General features: G+C 42.6%; 1 protein-coding gene across 1 annotated transcript in view; it reads right to left on the bottom strand.

The window, feature by feature from the left end:
- MYT1L (myelin transcription factor 1 like) overlaps window positions 1–21278 on the bottom strand; it is a 1346830-nt gene that overhangs the window by 228323 nt on the left and 1097229 nt on the right. The window contains exons 11-12 of the mRNA XM_078647878.1: window positions 18947–19054; window positions 11553–11764 (exon numbers count right to left, since the gene is read on the bottom strand). Of these exons, the coding sequence (XP_078504004.1) occupies window positions 11553–11764; window positions 18947–19054 (320 nt within the window). The remainder of the gene's footprint in view (window positions 1–11552; window positions 11765–18946; window positions 19055–21278) is intronic.

Here is a 21278-nt window from a genome sequence, read left to right as displayed (position 1 = left end):
TGTTTGGTGTCATTACAGTGAAATACGAGAAGCCGACCCGTTCGCCTTGAATCAAAGCAGATATAGACTCACCCCTTAGTTTCTGTAATGAGTGTATTTAAGTCCGCACAGGTAACAGTTTGTCCAGCAAGTGCACCGACCCTGTTGGAATGCAGGAGAGGCACTCTTTATTGTTTTAAAAATTAAGTAGATTAGTCACACACATTCTTTACACTACGTTTTTTTGCATCATTTTGCAGATGTTCGTGAAACACACATGAATAAGAAGCCCTGATGATAGGCACAGAACTTGAGACCTGTGCTTTGAAACGCGTTGGCATATTACTAACAACACCAGGGAAATGCCAAAATATTAGTCCCAGTGGTTGAGAGAATTGGACTAAAAAATGAATTCCCCTCCCAAACATACAAAAAAGTCCCATGTGTTAGTCATTGCCTCGATTTTTGGCTTAAGTTAAAGTCAGGAGGCTCGCTATGTGTTGAATGTACATAGTGCAAAAAAGAAATGTTCCATTTTTGAGTTGTCACATTTTGTTAATGTTTGTTTTCTAAATTTTCTTTACATGAATGTAATCTTGTGAATTGTCTAATGTGTTAATTGTTGTTAAAAACTCAGAAATATGTGTATCTTCTTTTCCTACTGTTGAACATAACGTTTTGCTGAAAAATATTTGGATATAATTCATATAAACTGGTTGAATAAATAACCTAAAATCAAACATGAAAAAGGTTTGTTTCATAGTTGCTATAAAGAGATTAAAGCAACAAATATCAAACGAGTCAAGTACCCCCCATTGTTTTTGATAACTTTTAGAAAGATGGCATTTTTGTATCCCAGTCATTTAGTGTCTGCTGCCTTAATCCTGGGTCACATGAGCAGGTGCAGTTGGCTGTTTGTTTTTGTGTATTGCTCCCAGACAGTGAGACAAAGGCAAGCTAGGTGCTGGCAGGATGAAGAACTCTGAGTTAATGAGGGGAAGGAACTGTTACTTACCAATCATGCACATAACAAAGGCACTGCTACAGCACTCTCACAAAGTAGTTTGACACTCGTCTATTGTGACCCAAGACAATCTGTAGCCTGGGTAGGGGGGCAAAAAATTCCAAGCACCTCTGGGGAGTGGAATTCTCTGGAAGCTTCTCCCATTTCAAAGTGGACACTAAATAAATTGTGGACCTCGGACACCAGCTATTCGATATACTTTTGGATCTGTGTAGTCTGCTAGGAAGAAGGATTGCGGTGCTGCTGAAAGGACTTCCACTCTATTGGACTGCTGCTCTGAAGGACTGCTGCCCTGCTACCCTCTTGCCTTGGTGAGAATGACTGGCCCTGCATCTCTAAGCCCAGGACCCACAGTGACTCCAAGGTCTAGCTGACTGGCTTCCTGATCAGAAGCTTCAAAGACGTAACGGGCTTCCAATAACTTTGAACCCAGCACCTGAACTCTGCCATCAGTGAGTCCCTCTGTGCCAAATTGTTGCAGTATGGTCCTGGACTCTTGGAAGTGGGCCTGAAGGTGCTCTGCCAGCCCATCTGTGGACTCAGCATAACTGACAAATCTTCTCTACTGTGCAGTACAACCTGAGCAGAACTGACACATCGCCTTTGCTGGTTAAACTTTCCCATTGCAAGGACTTCACATCACTCTCACAGCCCACAGCCCTATTGGAACTTCAGCTGTGCAACACATCCCCAATGCAGGCCCCTGCACTGCAAGCCTCCAATCGACGGCAGCCTTGATGAAGATGCAGGACTCTGCATTACAAGCTCCTCAGGTTCTTTGGAAGCAGCCAGTGTGTGATGCACCCTTGACGCAGGACTTTGCACTGTAAGCCCCTTCATCGACTTCCTCCTCGACGATGATGCAAGACCTCTGATCACAGTATTGCAGCTCCTTGGAACTGATGCTGGCAACGCATCTCCGGCAAGGGCCTCACATCATCTTGGCTGTGGGAAGCATCCTCGTCCCGGGACACTGCAACTCTTCGTAACCAGGATTTAAGGTACTCTTGTTTAGCAGGCCTAACTGGGTCCCTGAAGCTAGCCCGCGCTCCATCGTAGTCGGCCTGAACTTGTGACTTTGTCCCGGTCTGCCACAACCAGATATCTACTTTGCACTTTGTGATGCTAATTTCACTTGAATCTTTAGAACTGTATATCTCTGGTTCTACTGATTGGATTTTTGTCATGTTGGTCTTGTTTTATTTATTACACCGACTCCATTGATCTAAATGTTCAAATTATTACTGTTTGATATGCTTTATACATTGCCTTAAGTTAAGCCTGACTCCTCTGTGTCAACCTACTAGAAGGTTGAGCACATCTTAATTTGGGGTTTGCATGTGACTTCATCAATCAATCAATCAGGGGTTTATATTGCGCGCTACTCACCCGTAAGGGTCTCAAGGCGTTGGGGGGAGATGGGGGAGCTACGGATCAGTTAAAGAGCAAGGTCTTGAGGTCCTTCCTGAAGGTGTGCAGGGTTGGAGAGCGTCCGATGTTAACGGGGAGCTCGTTCCAGGTCTTTGCTGCGACATTGGTAAAGCCTCTCCTACCTGTTCTGCTTCTGTGGATGCGGGGTACCTCTGCCAGGATGGCAGAGTGGAGGTTCCTCTTGGGTACGTGGAAGGATAATCATTTGTTGTGGTATTTGGGCTCGATGTTGTTGAGGGATTTGTAGGTGTGGGTGAGGAGTTTGAAAGTGACCCTCTTCTCGATTGGGAGCCAGTGGAGGTCTTGTAGGTATTGGTTCATGTGTCTGTGGCGTGTCTGGCGGCGGCATTTTGGATGGTCTGTGTAGGAGAGATCTATTGATTCCGGCATATAGGGCGTTGACGTAGTCCAGTCTACTGGTTATGAGCGCTCTTCGTGTGACCTTCGTGGAATCAAAGTGACTTTTGATTTCCACAGAGTATGCTCTGCAGCTCTCCTTCAGTGTGTTTTACTCACCCCAACACTCAGGAATGTCAGTATTACACATCTACATTTTAGGGGTTGCCGTCCTCACTTCTCCAACCTCTGCAGGCCCTGTGCTTCCAAAATGGAACCCACAGGCCTCCATGTTTTGTACCATCTTAACACACAAGCTACCCAGCACACAAACACAAGTATCGCATGCTGTCCCAGCACATTCATACAGGTATCATTTGCTGTCCGGCACTGCATACAGTCCATGCAGGCCAAAGGTGAGGTAAGTATACAACAACAGAACTTTACATGAATGAGGCAGTAGGCCAGATTCTCGTGGTACAGGTAAAAAGGACTGTTGACATTACTGATTCTACAGAACACAACAATGGGTGCTGCCACCACCTTGTTCATGTCACTTAATCCCAGGTAAGGACAGTAACCCCCTGCCATCAACAAGGTAGTACTTGGTGTTTCAATTCCAGTTCAAACAGATTGCATTAAACTACGACAGGCATAGGTCATGGCACACATGCAGGCTTCGTGTTCGCCCATGACCAAAACTCAGCATCAGGGACCCAAATATCATTGCAGTTGTGCAATCTTGTCACAATCCATTTCTCCCAGCAGTAACATATGTACAGTCTAAACGTCTGGGCCAAAAATGAAAATCTGCAGAAACTATAAATAAACCCTCAACGAGTAATTTGGCGTCAAGCCCATTAAAATAAAGGTTTATTATAGAGTCCAATTAATTTCTATGGCAGTAGATAATAAAATACAATAGAACTTATCAAAATGCGTGACTGCTTCCGAAGAAGTGTCCCGGTCCTAGCGGGTCGATTGCGGGACAGACAAAGACCAGTCAAACCCCAGAACAGAAAATCTACACATCAAAAAGAAAAATCTTGAGTAGGTTACGAATGAGTGGTTTAGAAAGAGTGAAAAGTAGGGTTGTAGGCATGGAATTCCAGAGTCTGGCGGTTAAAAAAGGAAAAGGAGCAGACTCCTCTTCTTCCCCTGCAAACCCTGGGAACGTTCAGAAGGTTTAGCGCATTGGAGAACAGTGATGTACCCTGTTGGTAGGCAGACAATATTCTTCTTAAACATAGAGAGTCCCATTAGTCTCAGGCTCTGTAGGCGAAGATTAGTGCTTTGAATTTAATGCAGCTGGCAACGGGCAGCCACTGTAGACTGCATAAGGAGGCCAATACAGATCATACGGACAGGATCTTCAAATTTTCAACGTGCAGCAGAGTTTTGAATATTCTGCAAGCGGTGTAGCAAATAGGATGGTAGGCCCAGATACATGCTGTTAGTGTAATTTAACTTGGAAGTTACCAAGGCATGAATCAAGGTCTTACAATTCTCCTCAGGAATCAGATGGAGCATATTCCTGATAGATTTCAGTGTAAGGAAACAGCTAGCTGAGACAGCTCTAACCTGTGGTTTGAGGTTAAAGTCGAATTTGAAGCCTAATTATTTTACTGTGAATGATGTAGCCTGGGGGATGCCAAGCCCTAAAGGCCACCAGTTATAGGTGTCTGGGTGATTGTTAATACCAAAGAAGTGGATTTCTGTTTTGGCAAAATTCAGTTTAAGGCAATTATTATTAATCCCATACACCACTGCCCCTCAGGCAACCCTTGAAGACATTTATTTATTTTAATTTCTTATATCGCGCTGGAATCAATCCCATAAGGGTATCTCCGCGCTTTGCCAGCAAGAGAAAAAATGTTGTAATCTTCAAGGTGCATTAGAGGGACTGAAATGCTTCCTGAAAGAGGAATGTTTTCAGCGCCTTTCTGAAGGCCAGATGGTTGGTGTTCATCCTCATTTCTGTGGGAAGTTTGTTCCATAGAGCAGGACCAACTGATGAGAATGCTCGGTCTCCCTGCCTAGCTCTTTTTGTAGCAGGGGGTTTCAAAAGTGCTTGGTGGCTTGAGCGAAGTGAACGGTTGGGTTGGTACCGTTCAACAGATTGGGAGAGATATTTGGGGCTGTTCCCATATAGGCATTTGTGGACCGTGCAGCATATTTTGAAGCTGATGCGCTGCCGTATCGGGAGCCAGTGTAGCTCCATCAACAAAGGCTTAGAGGGGGTCCTAGCCGGCACGCCCATGACCAGCCTAGCCGCCGTATTCTGGACTACCTGCAAACGACCTAATGCATCAGCATTTGCTAGCGTCAGCAGGCCGTTGCAGTAGTCTAGGCGGCTAGTAACCAAAGTTTGCATGAGTGTCTTCCTATAAGTATCAGGAATATAAGGAAATACTCGTCTTAGAAGACCAATGGTGTGAAAGCATAGTCCTGCAGTGTGATTGACATGCTCCTTGAGGGTCAGTTTTTGGTCAATCTTGACCCCCAGATTTTTTACATGGGGCTTTGATGTAGGAACTGGGCCCAAGTCCAGCGGCCACCATTCAGGAGACCATAGAAGGCTCGCCCTGCCGAAGAGCATAACCTCAGTTTTTGCAACGTTGCATTGGAGGCAGTTTGTGGCCATCCAATGCGACACTGCCCTCATACCCTCAGCAAAATTTTCCTTGACTGTAGGACCAAGGGAGCTGAAAGGGTAGAGGAGCTGGGTGTCATCAGCGTAGGAGACTGGTATGAACCCATACTTCCGCACAATCTCAGCAAGGGGGGCCACATATACATTAAACAATGTAGGGCTGAGACATGAGCCTTGTGGCACCCCCTTTGTGAGCGCCTTCGAGGTGGAACGATAGGGGCCCAGGCTGACAGATTGCGATCTCCCGGAGAGGAAACTCTCCAACCAAGATAGAGCTGATCCTCCAATCCCCACTCCCTGCAAGCGGCTGAGAAGGATGTTGTGAGACACGGTATCAAAGGCCGCAGACAGGTCCAACAGCACTAATATCATGGACCCTCCTCTATCCTGTGACATTTTGATCTTATCAGTCACAGATAGGAGGGCCGATTCAGTGCTGTGGTTGGGCCTGAACCCAGATTGTGATTGGTCCAGGCCCCCTGTCGCCTCGATAAAGTTGGAGAGGATGGTATTAGCGTGTTTCTCAGCCAGCTTGCTAATGAAAGGGAGAAGGGAAATAGGGCGAAGGTTGGAGAGCTCTGACCAGGGAAGGGTGGTGTTTTTCCGTATAGGGCTCACAACCGCTTCTTTCCAAGGTTGTGGGAGTTGTCCCTCGGCAAAGGAAAGATTAATGAGCTTCTGAATGGTAGGGCCTAATGATTCCACCAAGGGGGAAATCATTTTTGCAGGGATCAGATCAGCGGGGGAGCCAGTTTTCATGTTACCAATAAGGGTGGTCAGGTCTTTTAAAGTAACTTCTGGGATTGCGTAGAGCGTTTTGTCAGGGGTCGTCGTTGAGGGGAGGGTCTCAGGAGCCATAGTCTCTAGAGGACCTGTAACTTTCATAATTTTCTGATATATCCCCTCAATTTTTTTTTTCCTCGAAGAACTGGGAGATGTTGTTGCAGAGGTCTTGAGTAAAAACATCCGGGCTCTCACATATTACAGGGTTAGTAAAGGTCTGTATGATTTTAAATAACTCTCGAGTGGAGTTACCTGCCTCTGTTATTTGGGAGGTAAGACTGACTTTCCTTGCTCTTTTAATATTTTTGTAGTAGGAGGTCATAGATGTTAAATAACGATCTTTGTCTTCCTCCTTATGTGATCGTCTCCATAGTTTCTCCAATTTCCTGCACCCCTGTTTTTCTATTTTAAGGGCCTCAGTGTACCATGCTTCCCTTTTAGCTATGGTAGGTTGTTTGACTACTCTCTGAGGAGCCAGAACATTAATGGCTTCCATCAGTGAGGAGTCAAATTTTGAGAAAGCTGTCTCAATGTCATCCAAATTTGTGAAGACTGGCTGTTTCCAGACTTGGATGAATTTATCTGGAGTGACTTTATGCCATGGCCTGCGATTGATAGTTTGCGTGGTGGATCGATTGATAGACTCAGGTAGATGGAGGAAGGAGAAGTCCAACATTTTGTGGTCCGACCAGCAAATATATTTGGGGCGGTGGCAGTAGACATTAGGAAGGGTGGTAAAGATTAGGTTCAGAGTGTGGCCACCAGAGTGGGTGGGGCCACCACTACGGAGATGAAGGCCCAATAAAGCAAGATCTGTCAGAAATGCAATAGTGTCAGGATGGTCTGCAACATCAGTATGAAAGTTAAAATCTCCCAATAGAATGAAATTTTTATTCGTTTTCATGTGAGGAGCTAAAAGTTCAGTCAAAGCTAGAGAGAACCCAGCATTAGGTCCGGGCGGGCGATACACTAGGGCTCCTTTCCAGTGGATCTTAGGGCTGACTTTCAAATGAAAAATAATTATTTCCATAGTGGGTAGCAATATTTGTTCTAAGACCCTAATATTCAAACTATCTTTATAAACAATGGCGATCCCTCCTCCTACTTTCTCCAGTCGATCTTGGCGAAGAATTTCAAGGGTCCGAAATCCTTCTCCTTGAAAGAAAGCATCAGCTGAGTGTTGTCAGCATACAGGATCACCCCCACTCCCCAAGCTTCAAAAAGCTTTGCCAGGGAGGCCAGGTAGACATTAAAAAGAGTTGAGCTCAGGGTAAAGCCCTGAGGCACCCCATAGTCAAGGTATTTGGCAGAAGACATCAAGGGGGAACGCTTGAGTTCTTTATTCCAGACATGACTTGAGCTAGGCCCATGGACTCCCACACTCCATAACCTTGCCATAAGAATGGAGTGGTAGACCATGTTGAAGGCTGCCGGCAGATCAAGAAAGACAACCATAGCAGCTGCCTCTTGGTCAAGATTGTCCGTAATGAATTCAGCAACCTCCAATAGGATTGATTTGGTGCTGTAGCCTGCACGAAAGCCAGAGTGCATGTTATGTAACATGAGGTTCTGTCCCAAGCAATGAGAGGATTGCCAATTGACACACTTCTCCTACATTGTGGCTGTAACAGGCAAAAGAGAAATTGGTCTGAAGATGCAATGCATCTTGGGGTTTGCATTGGCTTTCTTTAGTAATGGTAATAGTACGGCCTGTTTCTAGCTATGCCGCACTATAGCTGCCGCCAAGGTTGCATTCATCAATTTATTCAGGATAGGATTGACAAACGGAGCAGCCACCTTAAGAATGTCCAGGGAGCATGGGTCAAGAGGCGATCCAGACTTACAGTTGGCCAATAAAATAAAATGGTGAGCTGTTTTAAAGTTTGACACATGAACTGCCTTGCTACTGGTATGGCAGAGGTGAAACATTACTGACTGTCAAGGTCTCTATTGTGGCTTTGAGCTTCTTTATATGAGACTGCTCCCATTATTATGAAGGAAAGTGCAACATGGACAAAACTCAGGCATGCTAATTTCACCTTGCACTGACAGTGTTGCCATCACAAATGGGAATACTGAATATATCACCAAATGGTTAAATATCATTGGCATCCTTAGATTTTTCTTCCAGCATGTGAGGGGCATTTTCAAGGCTTTCCATGCAAAGTCATCAATGATTACAAAGTAACCTTGTAAAATGGTTACACCATTAAAAATATTGGCAGCGTGGTGTACCTAAATTGGATGGCTGTTTGGATGGTGGTTCTAGCAGTGTCATGACTACTCTAGGGTATTCTCTTTAAGCAAGCTGGTTGCGATCCTGCCTTTGGGAAGGCTAACTTCCACCAGCCCCAAATGGGACAAGAAAATATAACAGAGTTTTGTAAAAAGATTTAGGGGAGTACCAGTACTTCCTAACCTTAAATAAGGTACTAAATATAGTTTACTAGAGTCTTTTTAGTGTACCAGAACTGCACTGCCTTAAAGTGAAATAAGGTCTGGTGAAAGAAACTCACCTTTGGTCTGAGAACTATTTCAGGAACAGATGCAGGCAATGTAACAAGGTATTCCATGACAATTGGCCAGCATGATGAATGCTCATGAATAAAATGTTCTGGGGAAAGGAAATGCTCAGGCAAGAGAGGTAACTTTTCAGTGGCATATTCAACCCTCTCCCTCACAGCCCAATAAGACATACCTCCTAATAGCAACAGTGCATGATAACACTTACGAAGGTAGCAGTCTTTAATTTCTCATCCTTTTTGGTGCAGTCTGTGCTCTGCAACTCTAGACATGCCTTTCTGGATTCATCAGTAGAGTGCAACAAGTAATTTAAGGGGTGTTGGAAATGCTCTGTACCACTCACTGGGCGCAGGTGCATCAACACAAGCTCGTCAGCTCAGTAGCTCAAGGGAGCCTTTACAAACGGAGGCAGGGTAGAAGCACACAGCCTCACATCCCAACACTCAATTTGTCCAAATGCATCATGATAAATGCAGTGCATAATAACACTTACTTCAGTATCAGTCTGCAATGCTTCCCCCTTTTTGGTGCAGCCTGTGCTGCGTAACTTTAGACGTGTTTCTGGGTTCATTCCCACAACAGTAGAGAGCAACAGGTCATTTTGGGGTGCTGGAAATGCTGCCAAAGTTATTAGCAACACAAAAAGGCATTTCCTATGGAAACAAGATCCTAACTATAACAACCTAGTGTTGACTGCCACTGGGTAAAATAATTTAAAAAAATATATATATATATATATATATATATACTCACTTAAAAAAACGAAGGTTGAAATAAAGTTAGGTAGGTGAAATGTTTAGCACCAACGTAACGTTTTAAACCCAAAAAATCACTGAAATTCACCATTTATGGTCGTAGTTATCTCAAGTAACTATAATTCGTGCCATATGGTAACTATAACTTGTGCCCCTGCCATGCACAGTTTTCATATCAATAATTTTATTGCAAATTCTGCAGTGATATTATCAATTATGTCATAGAAGATGTCATGAGTGATGAAATATGTGAGGTAATTGGCAATGCATGATGAGGGCACAAGTTATAGTTACCTTAGGACACAAGTTATAGTTATTTGAGATAACTATAACTGTAACCGGTGCATATAAGTGGTTTTAAGTCTTTAAATCATTACGTTGTTACTGAACATTTCACCTAACTATAGCGTTACTTTAACCTTTATTTTTTTCAGTGAATTTCTAGATTTTGTTTAACATATTATTAAATTACCATACGTATATCCAACCCCCCGCAATGCATGGCCTTTGGCCAGGACCTAAAACCAACCCCCATATGCAGCAAATTCCGAACTGTGCACAGCCTTTGGCCGAGTGCATTGGGGTTTGGCCATTAGTCCAGGCCTGCAGCCAGACCCTGTGACTAACCCCGCATAATATGTGCAATGTTTTCCACCTGTTATTTCTATGTACCTTTATATCATCTTGTTGGTTATAGTGTAAACATGTGTGCAAGCGTTTCTAATGTTAGGCTTTGTAAAGAAGGGAGATGTGTTATACCTGCTGCTCAGCCACTGTGACTGGGGTGTGGAATGTTGGTGTGTGGTGATGCTGTGGAATGGAGGATGAGTGAGAAAGTCAGTTGGAGAATGAGCTGAGCAGCAGGACGGCTGCTCCTAGTGGGATCTTGATCTTAACTACTTAATAAAACATCTTCTTTGTTTACAACAATACACCATCAAGTGAGGCTACAGGACACATATGAAAAAGGGTTTAAAAACAAGAGCAGCCCAGTAATCTTCAAAGTACAGTCTTAATAGGATTTCTAAACTTAGGTCATCCTCAGCTGGCTGTAAGTTCTTAGCTTGCACAAGGCACCCAAGAAAGCCCTGCTGCCCTTTATGGCGACCTGAATTCTGCACATAAAAATGGCAATAACAATATATAAGTGTTCTTGATTTAAAGCAAGGTATGTTGGGCAATTTCCATAAAAAAAGACTCTGTACCAAAATATATATTTAAATTGAACACATAAACTAAACAAGCATTGGCAATGTCAATAGCTTTGGCTTTAATATGCCAAGGCATTTAAAGACAGACATTCACAAATGTTTATATGTGTTGCATACACAAATGCTATGATGACGAAGTGTACTTTCTGGATGTAAAACAGTCCCTCAGGTATTCTAATGTTAGCACTTCCTGGAAGGTAGAATGATACACCAAATAGTCAATAGCATGAGGTGAAAACTAATACTCCTCTGGGTTGAGCCAAAGTCCACTCAAAGAATGTTCTGAAAAATTGGTAACAATATGTAATGCAGCCAGCTGTGTTTTCAATTCAGACCTAAAAATGGTCCAGCTACAGATTTGTTGTGCTTTCAAGACACAGAAAAGGCTACATTTCAGATGAGCAAATAAATGTGGTGGAGTGAGGGAGAGCTACTCAGATTTGTAAGTAAGATGTATTTAATACTGTCATCTACACATTAGACACTCCACATCACTTAACCACCCCCCACTTTAAAAGCAAATACTTATCCTGTTTTGTACTATTATAAACAATATAATTATTTAACATTCTTCAGGGTGCAATACGTTTACTCCATAACCAATATTATGCGGGCATCCACCTTCTTCAGAATATTGCCCCTTTTCAGATTTAAAATAGCTCATCTTTAGTATTCCTTGCCCTGTCCCCTGACACAGGTGAACAAAACGAGGGTAAGTCTATGATTTTTATTTAAATGTACCATTTCTAAAAACATACTTATGCTTGCACATATCTAAGCCAAAAGTGTATTTTTAACTCACGAATAAAAACATGTCACTGCACACGTGTTTTTTGTAATGTTGAGTTTCCTCCTACCATCATATTCCTTGGGAGACATATCCCTTGATTGCACTTTGGGAGCAATGGCTCTCTTTCCATAGGCGTGATTGTCATAATTATTATAGTCAAACGTCGTCTTCGAGTACTTCTCCAGTTCCTTGGCGAGGTTGGAACGGGGCGTCGTCGTAGAAACGTTATTTCTGTATCCGTATTGCGGGATCTCTAACTGTTTTACAAAACACATCGGCCTGCAAAGGAATGACATTTACATGAAATGAGTTGCAATTATGTCTAGAGCATGCAGCCTACAGGGCACAGGTCAAAGTCTTTTTAGAATGGAATATAATTTTAATGCTTGATTTGTAAAAAAAAACATAAGTGCCAGGGCTCTCGGTAGGAGGCCACTGCAGCTTGCATCACACAATGCCAATGCTATGCTGCCAAGGATAGTAACAACACAACTAATAGCCATCACACTCCTACAAGTGTGACAATTCGGAGTATTATAGGCCCACAAAACGGTAAAAATAGCTTGGGCAGAAGTTAATAGTAATTTTTATTGTATATTGAATTAATCATCAACTGTTATTGTGGTCATCTCTAAATTAGCCAGACATACATACGAATTTCGTTTCGCGCACTGCATCGCAAAATGCGATGCAGTGCGCGCTACGAAATTCGTTTTATTAATTAAATAGTTTACTTACCTGCAATTATCCATATGCCGGTTTTTAGCACCCTCCACCCTGCCCCTCCCCCTCCCTGCCTCCCTGCCCCACTGTAACTCCCTCCACGGGCCGCGGCTGGCAAGGTCCCAGGCTGAAGACAGTGAGTGTCCCTCAAAGTCAAATATGTTGTTGTCAAGCTCCTTCTGTGGGTAGCTATAGCATCCAATGCTCTGACTTGGACAAAGCTATAGTAGTTTAGTAGTAGTAAAGCTGGGATTCCTAACTTTACTACTACTAAACTGAGAAAACTCCAAACTTTACGACTTTCGATATTCACAAAAGGCATTTATTAGTAGTAGTAAAGTTAGGAATCCTAACTTAACTACTACTCAATGCTTTTTGTGAATACCAAAAGTCGTAAAGTTAGGATTTTTCTCAGTTTAGTAGTAGTAAAGTTAGACTTTGCCTGCTTAGAGCTTCCCCATCTTTGTCACTGATGGCATTAAACCCACTCTTCAGCAAACTGCTGTTGTTGTGCCACATTGTAGCTTGCCCCATTTACAACTGATCAGCGACCACTTTTACTCCATAAAGGTTTCTCAATACAAAGGTAAACTTTCCACAGGACGAACCTGGTCCCCGTATCAGACAAGCACTACATTGTAGTAAGCCTTAACTTTTGACTTTGACCTGGTCTAGCGTGACCAGATAACTGCAGTTAGCCCTTTGTGCTTTTTGGTGCTATTTTGACTTCAAGCTTTAAAAATTCATACCTCCAGTTCTACTTACTGGATGATTGTAGCTTTGGTGTCATTATATTTAATAAAATACTATTTATTTTCTAAAATGGTTTGGGATTTTTCTTTTATTGTGTTTATTACTTTATTACTGTTTGAGTGCTGCATAAATCTTTACAAATTGACTCGAAGTAAAGACTGACTGCTTTGTGCCAGGATACTATGGGGTTAAGCATAGGTTTATTTAGTGACATTAGTGGTCTTCCTGACAAGGATTGTGATTATTATTTGCAGTGGGTTCTCACCCCCTCAACTAATACTCCAATTTCTTACATAGACTGTTGGACTTGGCCCTTTTGCAGGGTCATCCCTGAACTTTTTGCCTTCCTCCTGTATTTTGTCTGACCTGTTTTTGTTTGTTTCATGACTCTGGGCACTTTACCACTGCTGATCAGGGCTAAAGTGCATTTGCTCTCCCTATTGTAAAATTGATGTATGGATTAGTGACTCCGTGATTGGCTGATTTGGTTTACCTGTCAGACCCTAGTACAGTGCAAAAGGAGTGTGCCCAGGGCTTGTAAACCAAATGCTGCTGGTGGGCTTACAGCACTGGTTGTGCCACCCACAGAAGCAGCCTTTAAAAGTGTGTCTCAGGTCTGCCATCGCATAGCCTGTGTGCAGTCTGGTACTTCCATGTTGACTGGGCATGTGCATCCACTTGCCAGTCCCTAAACCTTCCCTTTTCTTCATATCAGACACCCCTATGGTAGGCCCAATGGCAGGGTGCATTGTAAGTATAAGGTATGACATGCCCTGGTGTGTGTGGCATGTCCTAATAGTGAATTACAGCCATTTCGTTTTTCACTATTGCAAGGCTACCTATTCCCCATAGGCCAGAATGAGCAGTTAGATTATTACATCTTACAGTGCTAACTGACTCAGGGAACTAGGTAGAAATTCGAGTTTAGTATGCCAGAACTCAGAATGATAAAATACATCTTTTAGTGAAGTTGGTTTTTACATTCTGTGTTTGAAAATACCACTTTTAGAAAGTAGGAATTTTCTTGTCTAACTATCCAAGCCTGCCTCTGCTAGGTTGTGTATTCCTTGTCTGGAGTTTGAGTGACAGGGCTAGGGGATTCCAGGAGACAGGGTGAGTCAGCCCAGTGGTGAACAGAGAGATCTGCATCTAGATGGGAGGGAGGAGTTGCACCTGGGACCTGAATAGGGCTGTGCCTTCCCTCCACAATGCTGGCTCTACCTCCTTTGATGCGTCTGATGTCTCTGCCCTGCACTGTGAAAGGAGAGAGGGAGTCATGCCAACAGAGTGCTCCAGGGCTGTGCTTTCCCTCCACAATGCTGGCTCCACCTCCTGTGGTGCGTCTGATGTCTCTGCCCTGCACTGTGAAAGCAAAGAAGGACCAGAACTGGTTTGGTCTAGGCAAAGGCCTCTCTGCCTTCAGAGAACAAGGAGAAACTGTGTATAAAAGAGGGGACACAAACCCCAGAATTTTAGATCACTTTTGGACAACAAGAAGAAACCTTTTCTGAGGAGTGGAACCAGCGAGACTGAGGAGAGACTATCCCTAAGCTGAAGTGCTGCTTTGGGGATTGGGCTGCAGTGGTTGTCTACTGCCGAAGAAAGAAGAAAATAACTTTGTGTTCTTTATTCAACTTCTAAAGGATCTCCAAGGGCTTGAGAGAAGAGCGTGCCTCCTGCTGAAGTATCAGGGACACTTCAACCACCAGCTCCCCAAGTGTTCTTTGGCAGTGCCTGCAGCTGTTTTGGGCCTTCTGAGGGACTGCGTGTTGCAAGGAACTGGAAGCGCGACTCACTAAGAAGAAGCGTGTCGCCATTGCAGCTGCTGCCGTCGCAACACTGAACAAGGATGTCGCCGCTGTAGCTGTCGCATTGCACCACATCACAGAAAATATCTAGCAATATCGAAGAAGCATGTCACCATTGCAGCCGCTGCCGGCGCATCACTGAGCAAGGGTGTAACAGCTGAAGCTGTTGCATTGCACCTGACTAGACACAGAGTCCCTATTTGTCACAGGTACCTACCTATGCCAACTAGAGACCCCCAAATCTAACATAGATCATGACCAAAATATCTCCTTTGTTACAACTATATAACTTTATACATTTTACCATGCTTGTCCTGTCTATTTCTCCTGCTACTTCTGTGGCTAATATTACTAACTGCAGTTCGAGCTAATGACTAGATCACCTCATCCTTTTATTTGAATTTCCAGGTCTTTCTTTTGGTTCTCATCAACTGTCCATGTTCAGGATAAAAAACTTGAGGTCCCATTTTTTTGCATGGATTATTCTGGAAGTTTCAAGCTTGCTACCTGAGCTCTACAGGAAACTATTTACAAGTGCATTACTATGATTGATATTTGTTGAAGTTACATCTTGTGTTATACTCAAATGGCAGACACAGATGAGGCTCATTATGAGTTTCTCTTCAATTCTGATGGGTCTGATAATTACATTTACCAACCCGTCAGAATTACATGATCAGCAGAAACTCTGTGGAACCATTGTTTTTGATGGGCAGCCTGTATTTTTGTGATGAAATGAGGAACAACTAATGGAATTGGGCCTCAGATAATTCAGCATTTCTAAGAGGGCAATGTGGATCCATCTCATAATCCCTGATTACTCTACCGCTCAAATTTACTGGTACCTCAGTGTTGGAAAACGGTCCTCTCTGAAGGGCCACCCCAAACCTTTTGCCTTCCTCCTCTTCTTTTTGCTGAACTATTTTTGTTGGCCTTAGGACTCTGAAAACGTTGCCACTGTTAACCAGTGCTAATCATAATGACATTGGTGTACACCTGAATGCCATAATTGCCATAATTGTTGTACTGGTATGCAACATACCCAGGGCTTGTTCTTCAAATGCTACTAGTGGACCTGCAGCACTCATTGTGCAACCCACCTAAGTTTTTTTTTCAAAGTAGCCTTTGAAACCTGTCTCAGGTCTGCCACTGCAGTGCCTGTGTGTGCATTTTACTGCCACTTTGAATTGCCATTTAAAACTACTTAACAAGCCTTAAACCCCCCTTCTAATGCATACATCATCCCTAAGGAATGCCATAAGTAAACCTAAGGGCATGGTGCTATGTACCTAAAAGGTAGGACATGTACCTTTATGTTTTGCATGTCCTGGTAGTGACAAACAGCCTATTTTGTTTTTCACGACAGTGAGATCTACCCTTGCATATGCAATTCCTTAATATACTGTTAAGCTGTAATTCCTGATCAGAGAGGAGTAGCTTTTTCATGTTTGGTATGTTGGAATGGTAATGATCAATCATCTTTAATGGTGAAGTTGGATTTCATTACTGATTTAGAAATGCCACTTTTAGAAAGTGGAAATTTCTCTGTGCTTATAACCCTGAGTGCTTTGAAGCCTGTCTCAATACACATCTGGGCTGAGTGATTGTTACACTTTCTGCATTCTCTCCAAACAGTCACAAACACAAGAAGGTGAGGGTCATCTGCATTCTTAGACATATATGCATTCTTCTGCATTCTGGTGGGCCTTCATGGGCAGAAAGGAATGGAAGGAGCTGACACTTCAATAGGTAGTGTTCTGTACACACAAAACTTACTGCTTACTCCCCAGGGTTAGCCTGACAGACAGGACTGTGTTGAAAGGAATCCCTCTGCACTTCAGAGAGTTCCTTTGAAGTCACCCTATACATCAAATGCACTTTTGGGTATAAGTACTGGGTCTCTCACCCCACAAAACAGACATTTTGGGATCTTGAAGTGAACCTCTGTCAGAAGGACTGTTGTGCTGCTTAAAGGACTCAACTAGACTGCTTTTCTGAAAGGACTGCTTTTCCTTGTTTCCCTGTTGCCTGCTTCATCCTGACTCTACCGGAAGGAGAGCTGGACTCTGCCTTTCCTCCAAGTGATCTTCAAAGGCGTGCTGGCTTGCTGTTTTTTATCTGAAATCTTAGGGACACAAAAGATTTCCCACAATTCTGCTGGTGCTACTGGACTCTGTCTTCTGCGAGTCCTACCCTTGCTTGAGGTGCCCCTCCAAGCTTTGTAAATGCTACAGTGGTTCAGGTTCCTAGTTCAAAAAAGAAACATTTGTGACTTCAAATGATTCAATCAAAGGATCCCATTCAAACAATCATAAAATAATTCTGTACCCTTGAAAAGTTATTATCAAAAGATATATTTTTCATTGGTGGAAAATTCAAATATACAATAATACACAGGGTGCTCAAAGGGTTACACAAACATATGTCAATAACAAAGGACAAACTAAAGTGTAAACACAAATAATAATCATGGCAAAAAAAGAAAAAAATATATTCAATAATACGTTTGCAGGATCACACAAAACAAACAACGCTCAATGCTTCCTCTAATTTTTTGCCAAGGAAGGCGTTGACTGCGTTTTGACCATATTCAATTATCAGGTCATCATCAGGGCAAAACATACACAGAGCAACCATCAGTCATTCAAACATAGCTGGTTCAGCTCACGCAACAAGAAAGTGCAATTATTGCACTGCGATTCATTCAAAATATAATTCGTCTGAGGCAAAAAGAGATTTCAAGTAGCTGAGGGAATATAAAAAATCTTAAGTTATAATGTCCCTTCAAGTTCCAATCCATATGATTTGAGTTACTTGAGAAAGAATCCACTGCTTAGGTCATTGCATTCCGAGTTACTCTAGCCCTCCAAACTCTGGGCCTCAGAAATTGGTTGTGCAGTTGCTTTTCTCACCTACAACTCTTGGCCCTCTGAAATCAAGCTTCGTGATCACGAATGGGCCTGTTCCCACTGGGACTGCACTGCTCGCTCAAAGGATCAGCGCAAGCTGCCACAGCATCATGCCCTCGTACAGCAAGCCTCACTGTACGTGACCACAAGGCCCGACTGACACTACACGCCTACCGGATCTTTGCTGGCGATGCTCAGATTTGCACCCGGAGACCGTCTCCCCCGCGAACGGGGCACTTTGATCACCTTGTAAAGGTAAAACTTCAGCTGGACCTGTTTGGAACTGTGTCCGACCAATGCTCCATCACGGTCTCATGTATGAACATGAGATTTATCATGTTCTTGCGTGACCTAACCTAAAGTAACCTTTTAGTGCAATTGACTTCTAAGCACTGTTTTAGATTTATTAGTTGTAAATTCATAACTCTGGTTCTACCTATTGGATTTTTGTTATTTTGGTCTTGTTTTATTCATAAAAATATCATCTATATTTTTAAACCTGTGTATGTTGCACAAACACTTTATGCATTGCCTTTGTGGATAAGCCTGACTGCTCTGTGCCAAGCTACCTGAGGGTGAACAGAGGTTATCTTATTATTTATCTAGCTTACCTGACTAGAGTGGTAGTTTCTACCTAGCTTGGGTGGATACCTCAGCCAACCAGAGACCCCATTTCTAATACCCCTTTATTAGTAACTTATGAGAGGGGTGGCAGATCTACCACACCAAAATCCAGGGACTCTGTAATGAGGCTTTAATGAGCCCTGAATGCCAAAGTATTTGAAAGATAAACTTCCTGGATACATCTCGAAGCACCTTTCTAAAGACGGTTACCTGGAAGACATTTATCTTGGAAAACAATGTTATCTTGAACTTTTCCAACATAACTTCAGATGGAATTCTTACTAACAGCCAGGAAAATGGCCCCAATGATCTACAAATCCGTCTATGATTGTCCTCTATAGTTTGTATGATTATGCATAAGGTTTTCTATATAATTTTGGAATTTATTCAAAAATGGAGAGTTAGATCCATGTTTCGTATTGCATCATGCCTATATAATCTGCCACAGCAAAGTAAACAGGTTATGTTATCAACCTTCCACACCCATACGATTTTCTTCACACCTTCTGAATTGCTCAAAACACTGCCAATACAAAAAGTGTTCACAAATATTGCTGGTAGGGTTACAGGGAACGGAAACACAAACATTGAAATGATTATCATGCTAGCTGCTGAAATCATATAGAAGAAGCATAATCCAATACCTTAAAACGCGGTCTGATGCCTGGTTTGACTTCGACACGTCACAGGTTTGATGTTTCTCTTGGGCTTTAGCTAGCTTCTCAGCTGCAGCAATAGGACACCCAGAGAGGCTGTGAATTTAGAAATGAAACAAATAGAACGTTACATTAGATTCAAAAAGTGGAAATATCTCACTTAACTGTGTTTGGGACCCCATCAATATAGTGACGCCGGATTACACAATGCTACTTTCCCACTATGACATCCCGTATTTGTAAGCATGTCTTTCTTGATGACATCCATTGCCCAGAAGCAAATATTTACAAATCCTCAATATTTTTAAGAATTGTGCTGACCTGTGGAAGCGTGTTGAGAGCACAACACTCTGCTCGTACTTAGTGGCAATCTCTTTGCTTACTACTTGACTTTAAAATGGCTATGGTGTGTGAGTTGGCATTTGTATGGTGCGCAATCTGCAATTAGGATAGCCTCGTCTGCGGTCCCATAGTTAAATCCTGGAATTTCTAGTGCAGGCTGCAACCTCAGTCCTGTTGTGATTTATGATGGAAAAGTCGATTCAACCTTTCCATTAGATTTCAGAAATGCGCTTTGGGTTTCTGCAAGGTCATCCTCAGTCATATGAGCTGGACCTGAGGTGATATGTTTAGAACAGGTCCGAGAACAGAGAGGGAAAACAAACATGAACATAATCCGGTACAATTGTTTTTTTTTTAATGTATAAGTGGTTGGGGACATAATTAAGCAGTTTTCCAATACAATTTGCAGTCCAAGCATATATGAACCATTTTAACTTGTCTACTGCATGAGCCCCCAAACCATTTTGTTTATGGTTTTTGGGTTAAAATAAAATCTTTTTTTAGAATATTATTCTAATAAATTAAATAGGTAAAAAATATGGATTTTATTCCTTGTCGGTGAACTTTTTACAGTTACCAACAGTGCGCACTCCATTGGCTTCATGTTCACTTGAAATGTATTTGAAGTTTCTGCTTACATATAAAGTACCACCAATACATCACCACAAAAGTGACAAAACGGCATAAAAAGAACAAAACATCATTCCAAGCTCGGTTTGCATCCCATCTGATAGATCAATAGACTTTGAAACCGAAAAACATTGAATCGAAGGCTTCTGAACTATCCCTGCCAACGGCAACGACAACCTGGGGACATATTATAGAAACTTTGCTCTAGTGGAAAATAAAAACAGGATGCAACCATTTTCACAATGCCTTCTGCCTCTGTAGTAGGGAATCGAGCGAATGGATATTGCTTCTTCCCTGTATAAAAACTAACACGACGAGAAACTAAATGTTATCCTGTTTTCCAGTGCGACTTTGGTGGGGGTACGTTTGAGGGTAATCTAGTTTGTTCATTTTTAAGTGCATGAGTAGCACATGCAGTGCAATATCTGCTTGCTCACTTTAGATAATTGATTGGCCATAGACAATCCTTTTTTTTTCAAAAACCTGTTTGACACATACAAATCGAATCATAATAAAAATATGTCACACATGTTGATCAATCAGTCTATTTTATAATTAAACTGCCCATTGTGAAACAATTATTTCTGCAAACTGGACAGGTGTAAGTAACACTTGTTTCCACATTTGCATTTTCGGGAAACAGATACATCTTGCAAAATTGTTTTGCATTGTCATTCGCACTAGTTAAAATGTATATTTACTGTGGGTTACATTAGGTGCATGTATCTGCGAAAGCGATCTTCATTGTCTCAAATGTTACCAGCTTTTTACTGTGAATCTTTTATATATAGAAATGCACGAAGGAATGGTCCTTGACCAGTAGGTGGCACTGCTGGCGAGCTCTTGAAAGCACAGTGTGTGACCTGAAAGCAGGGAGGCTGTTCTCGACAGTCTGCCGAGGGCTTGCATAATCTTGGCGCTCTTTGTCGTCTCTGCGAGAAGGGGGGCATGGAGGAAGACAAGGTGAAGGCTATGAGAGTGCCCAGACAGCAGAGATCGATAAGTCTCAAGGGCAGTGGGGAGATTTAGGTCGCGTCCACTCTCCTCCGATAATGCGCAGAGCATACCCACGTGAAGTGATTGCCTCTCATACCGCACCGCGTGGCACAGAACGCAGCACGTCATTAAATGAGCGATGGTGTCTCTAATTGCATTTGACATGCACAATGATATCGCTGATGAACATCGGGGGGCCTGCTTGAATACATTTTTTTGCTGTAATATGTATGACAAATAGGAGAAGCATGTTCGGGAAAAGGGAAAAAAGATTAGCTAAATAGGTCGTGTTCTATATGATTATTTCACATTATTTTCACCTTTCAGTCCTGCTTGCGTAACACACTCCCCA

The sequence above is a fragment of the Lissotriton helveticus genome, chromosome 6 (genome assembly GCF_964261635.1).
Source record: "Lissotriton helveticus chromosome 6, aLisHel1.1, whole genome shotgun sequence".
Classification (NCBI taxonomy): domain Eukaryota; kingdom Metazoa; phylum Chordata; class Amphibia; order Caudata; family Salamandridae; genus Lissotriton; species Lissotriton helveticus.
This window is presented reverse-complemented; position numbering and strand designations above follow the sequence as displayed.